At 42.1% G+C, this 5331-nt stretch overlaps 1 protein-coding gene across 1 annotated transcript; it reads right to left on the reverse strand.

Moving 5' to 3' along the window:
- Positions 1-4152: 4152 nt before the first annotated feature.
- Positions 4153-5082, reverse strand: LOC101724604 (olfactory receptor 13A1). Its single transcript, XM_004838989.2, has one exon. It carries the CDS (start codon positions 5080-5082, stop codon positions 4153-4155), a length of 930 nt encoding a protein of 309 aa, XP_004839046.1.
- Between the last annotated feature and the right edge of the window lie 249 nt (positions 5083-5331).

The raw sequence follows: 5331 nt of genomic DNA on the forward strand, positions 1-5331 counted from the left end.
AACGGACAGATATCCCCTGCTCCTGGGTAGGAAGGATTAATATAGTGAAAATGGCCATACTTCCAAAACTGCTATATAGATTGAATGCAATTCCAATTGAGATCCCAGCAGCATACTTCATAGACCTTGAGAAAACAATCCAAAAATTCATTCGGAACAAGAAGAGACCCAGAATAGCAAAAGCAATTCTAGATAACAGAGACATGGCAGGGGGTATCACGATCCCCAACCTGCAACTCTACTACAAAGCTACTGTGATAAAAACAGCATGGTACTGGCAAAGAAACAGGCCTGAGGACCAGTGGAACAGATTAAAAGATGCAGAAACAACGCCAGACACACTCAGCCATCTCATCTTTGATAAAGGAGCCGAACACCCTCACTGGAGGAAAGATAGCCTCTTTAATAAATGGTGCTCAAAAAATTGGGCTTCAACTTGCCAAAGATTAAAACTAGACCTATATCTCTCACCATGCACTAAACTAAAATCAAAATGGATTAAAGATCTAAATCTTAAAATAGAAACTCTGAACCAGTTGGAACAGAGGTTAGGTAGGACCCTTGAAGATATCGGTGTAGGAAAAGATTTTAGGAACAAAACCTCAGTTGCCCCTGAGCTAGCACAAACAATCAACAAGTGCGACCTCTTCTTATTAAAAGGCTTCTGCACAACAAGAGAAACCACCAGCAGTGTGAAGAGACAACCCACATTGTGGGAAAAAAACTTCACCTGCTCTTCCTCAGACAAAGATCTACTATCTCGAATCTATAAAGAACTTAAAAAGATCAGACCTCCCAAATTTAAAGACCCAATCCAAAAATGGGCATCTGAAATGAACAGACATTTCTCACACAAAGAAGTAGAAATAGCAAATAAATACATGAAAAAATGTTCAACATCACTGGTCATTCGAGAGATGCAAATCAAAACAATGCTGAGATTCCACCTCACTCCAGAAACAATGGCTGCTATCATGAAATCAACCAATAACAAATGCTGGCAGGACTGTGGGGAAAGAGGAACTCTGCTCCACTGCTGGTGGGAGTGTAGAATGGTGCAAGCACTGTGGAAATCAGTATGGAGATACCTCAAAGAACTAGGACTGGAAGTCCCATTTGACCCCACTATTCCACTGCTGGGGATCTTCCCCAAAGAATTAAAAGAATCATACCACAGTGATATATGTGCACCCATGTTCATAGCAGCACAGTTTGTAATAGCTAAAGCTTGGAAACAGCCCAAGTGCCCATCAGCTGGAGACTGGATAAAGAAAATGTGGGGTTTTTTATAAAATGGAGTACTACTCAGCCATAAAAAATGAGAAATTAGAGACATTTATAGCTAAGTGGATGCACATTGAGGCCATACTCTTAAGTGAAATAAATAGGACACACATGTATAAATACCGAATAGTTTCTCTGGTGTGAGAAACTGAAAGTGTAAATAAGGACTAAATGTATAATAGGTAATGTGAAATAGGAAGAAAAGGGGCAAAGGGGAAGGAAGTGGGAGGGCTAGGGGAAAGGATAGAAGGGAATGGGATTAATATGAGAAAATGGAAAAATAGGAACAAAATCTTTGTAAATAGGGAGGAATGGAGGGGTTGAAGGGAAGGCTGGGCAAAGGAGAAAAATAAGAACCAAGAGAGACTATGTAAAGGTGCAAATTTCCAATGATGAATGTCATTATATTGTACACCTAAAATGTACTAATGATTAGAATATTAGAATAATCGATAATGCAAAATAGGAAGAAAAGGTCCAAAGGGCTAGTGGTAGTGGGAGGGGCAGGGGAAAGGAAAGAAGGGAAAGGAAAAATGCTGAGAAATGGAAAAAATGGAAATGAAGTCTTTGTAAATATGGAAGGGTGTAGGGGGTGAAGGGAAGGCTAGGAATGGGGAAAAAATCAGAACCAAGATGCATTATGTAAAGGTACAATTCCCAGTGAGAAATGTAATTGTGTTATATACCTACAATGTACCAATAAAAGAATTTAATAAAAAAAAAGAAGTAAAATCAACAAATAAACATATGAAAGAATGTTCAACATCACTGGTCATTCGAGAGATGCAGATGAAAACAACTCTGAGATTCCACCTCAACCCAGAACGAGTGGCTGCTATCAAGAAATCAACCAATAAAAAAATGCCAACAGGGGTGTGGAGAGAAAGGAACCCTTCTCCATTGCTGGTGGGAGTGCAGACTGGTGCAACCACTCTTGAAATCAGTGTGGAGATACCTCAAAGAACTAGGGCTGGATATTCCATTTGACCCAGCTATTCCCCTGCTGGATATTTTCCCAAAAGAATTAAAAGCACCATACCACAGCGATATATGTGTATCCATGCCCATCAACTGGAGACTGGATAAAGAAAATGTGAGTTTTTTTATAAAATGGAGTACTACTCAGCCATAAGGAAAGAGAAACAAGTCATTTATAGCTAAATGGATGCATATTGAGGCCATACTCTTAAGTGAAGTAAATAAGACACACATGTGTAAATACCAATAGTTTCTCTAGTGTGAGAAACTGAGAGTGTAAATAAGGATTAAAAGGATTAATAACTAATAATTGATACTTTGAAACAGGGAAAGGTCCAAAGGGTTAGGGGTGGTGGGAGGAGATGGGGAAAGGAAAGAATGTAAAGGAAAAATTATGAGAAAAGAAAAGAAAATAGAAACAAAGTATGTAAATAGGGAGGGGAGGAGGGATGAAAGGCACACAGGTAATGGGGAAAAAATAAGAACCAAGATACATCATATACAGATACAAGCACCCAGTGATAAATGTAAACATATTGTACACCTAAAATTTACCAATAAAAGAATTTAAGCAAAAAAAAGGCATTTTGAAAATTATGACTCTAGATATAGGGCAGAAAACACATCTCAAGAATGGATGTAGGCGACTGGGTGGAAAGTATCAGGGTATCCAGTAAGGCAACAGGGGCAGGGTGAGAGATGGGAGTCAGATCTAACAGATGTTTGGATTAAATGGATAGGCTTTAGGATAAATTGGATGTAGAAGTTAGGAAAAAAGTCAATAAAATTTTGCAAGTAGACAAATCTGAAAGGTGAACATGGAGCTTTATATCTGCTGGGTTAGGACCCTGGAGGACTTTTAGGGCCCTGTATTAGCTGAGCATTAGCTAGGTAGCTACAGTGATGGGCTAGGATTGAGATGAGAGGCACAGAGATAGATGAACCTTTGTATATCATCGCCAAACAGGAATGACTCATATGAGTTTATCACAGCCTAGAAGTTGCCTAGAGGAGAGGAGAGAGAGGAAAAGATGGTTTTTCAGGAAAACATGAATACCAGAACTCAGAAGCCAGAAGCAGTGGGTAAGGCAAATAATAATAAGGATAGTGAGAAGGAAAGAAAACATCAAAAATAATCCTGCAGAAGTTTCTGTAAAAACTAAGGAATCAGAAACCACTTTACTATAATGGCAAGGCTTTCTGGTTGGAGAGTGTGCTGCTCTTTCCTGAAATGGATAAATTAAAAACAATATCTTTTCCACAGGCCATTAGCATGGAAGGCTGTATTGCACACTCGCTCCTTTTAGAGGTGCTGGCATCACTCATCACAAACAAAGTGCAGAGCAGTGTTTCTTGTGTTCTCACCCAAATCACATCAAAAGGACTGTGTCACATCAGAGCCTACATAATTTTCTACAAAGCAGGACATAGAGAGACGCCCCTTTTAGAGAAGCTGCACCTGGCCATAGGCATGGGCAGGTCTGATATTCACTCTGAACTTATATTTATATCCCCATCCTGAAATAGAAAGTGGACAGTGATAGCCCACAGGGAAAGCTTCAGCACTGCTCTTGGGGTCCACAAGCTGGTGAACAGGAGTGGGACCAGAGGAAGGAGAAATGAGAAGACTCTGCTGGCCTTGCTTCTCCAACTACCTGCTGGCTCTCCCGTGCTCCCTGCTGCCTGCAGTCCTCACAACATCCACCCTCAGGCCTCGGGATGTATGAATATCAGGCCGTGGAATTCTAGTAGCTCCATGGAAAGCATATTAATAATAAGTATATCACATAAATTAGTGTCTTATTCCTTGCCCCTGCAAAGGCTCCATGACATATGCTGAAATTAGCTGGTTAATACCTGGAATGATCCATAGATTTCCTTTCCTCTCCTTTACTTGATGCAAGGAAATACTTTCCTAAGGGCGACTTTGACATCCTTGTTCCGCAGAGAGTAGATGAGGGGGTTCAGAGTAGGGCTGACTGCTGTGTACAGCAAAGCAACTACCTTGCCATTTTCCATGGATGAGCCAGAACCTGGGAGGATGTAGGTGTAGATGACTGTGGAATAGTACATGCAGACCACCAGCAGGTGGGAGGAACAGGTGGAGAAGGCACGCCTCTTGCCTTCCATAGATCGGATGCGCAGGATGCTGGCGATGATGAAGCTGTAGGATACCATAGTCAGGAGGAAGTTGACCACACCAAAATAAACATCTGCAATGACGATCATGATGTTGTTCAGGGTGGTTGAGCTGCAGGACAGCAATAGCAGTGTGGGGACTTCACACAGAAAGTGACGGATTTGATTGGGACCACAGAAATGAAGCTGTGCCATCAGGCCCGTGTGCACAGATGTGCTGACTGCACTGATGACCCACACACTGCCTGCAAGCAGGATGCAGACAGGCTGGCTCATCTTCGTGCTATAGTGCAGTGGGCAGCAGATAGCCACATAGCGGTCATAGGCCATGGCTGTAAGCAGCAGCAGCTCAGCCCCTAGAAACCATGTTAGGAAGAAGAGTTGGGCCATGCAGCCCCTGTAGGAGATGGTGCTGCCTTTGGCCACCAGGCCCTCTAGCAGTTTGGGGAGGACAGTAGATGTGCAGACGATGTCTAACAGGGCAAGGTTTGTCAGAAAGAAGTACATTGGCGTGTGGAGGCCAGGATTCAGGCTGATGGCCATGATGATGAGGGCATTTCCTGCAAGAGCCATGAGGTAAAGGAGGAGGAAGAATGTCAAGAGCAAAGCTTGGAGCTGAGTGTCTCCAGAGAAACTCTGCAGGACAAACTCTGCTACATCTGTGTGGTTATTCCCTGCCATTTCTGCCTGACATCATTGAGCCTGGTAGATGAAGTAAAAGGTGAAGGATGGCCTGTTCTTTTGCAATGGGTCCTATAGAGACTAGAAATATTTGCTGTGGTCACCTTTGCTGCAGAAAACACATATTTAAGATGGTTATGTAGTTCCTATGCTCAACAGAGCATCAACCTTCCAGTTGAGACAATGGTCCTCGAAAGTGACTCCTGTCTATTTATGCCAGGTATCTTCACTTCTTAAGTCACAGAAAGT

The sequence above is a fragment of the Heterocephalus glaber genome, unplaced genomic scaffold (genome assembly GCF_053883595.1).
Source record: "Heterocephalus glaber isolate CG9 unplaced genomic scaffold, H.glaber_assembly_v1.0 deba00001497, whole genome shotgun sequence".
NCBI classification, from domain to species: Eukaryota; Metazoa; Chordata; class Mammalia; order Rodentia; family Bathyergidae; genus Heterocephalus; species Heterocephalus glaber.

What these genes read in the sequence shown, in the direction of transcription:
- LOC101724604 (XM_004838989.2), bottom strand. Translation starts at nt 5,082, where the DNA reads ATGGCAGGGAATAACCACACAGATGTAGCAGAGTTTGTCCTGCAGAGT.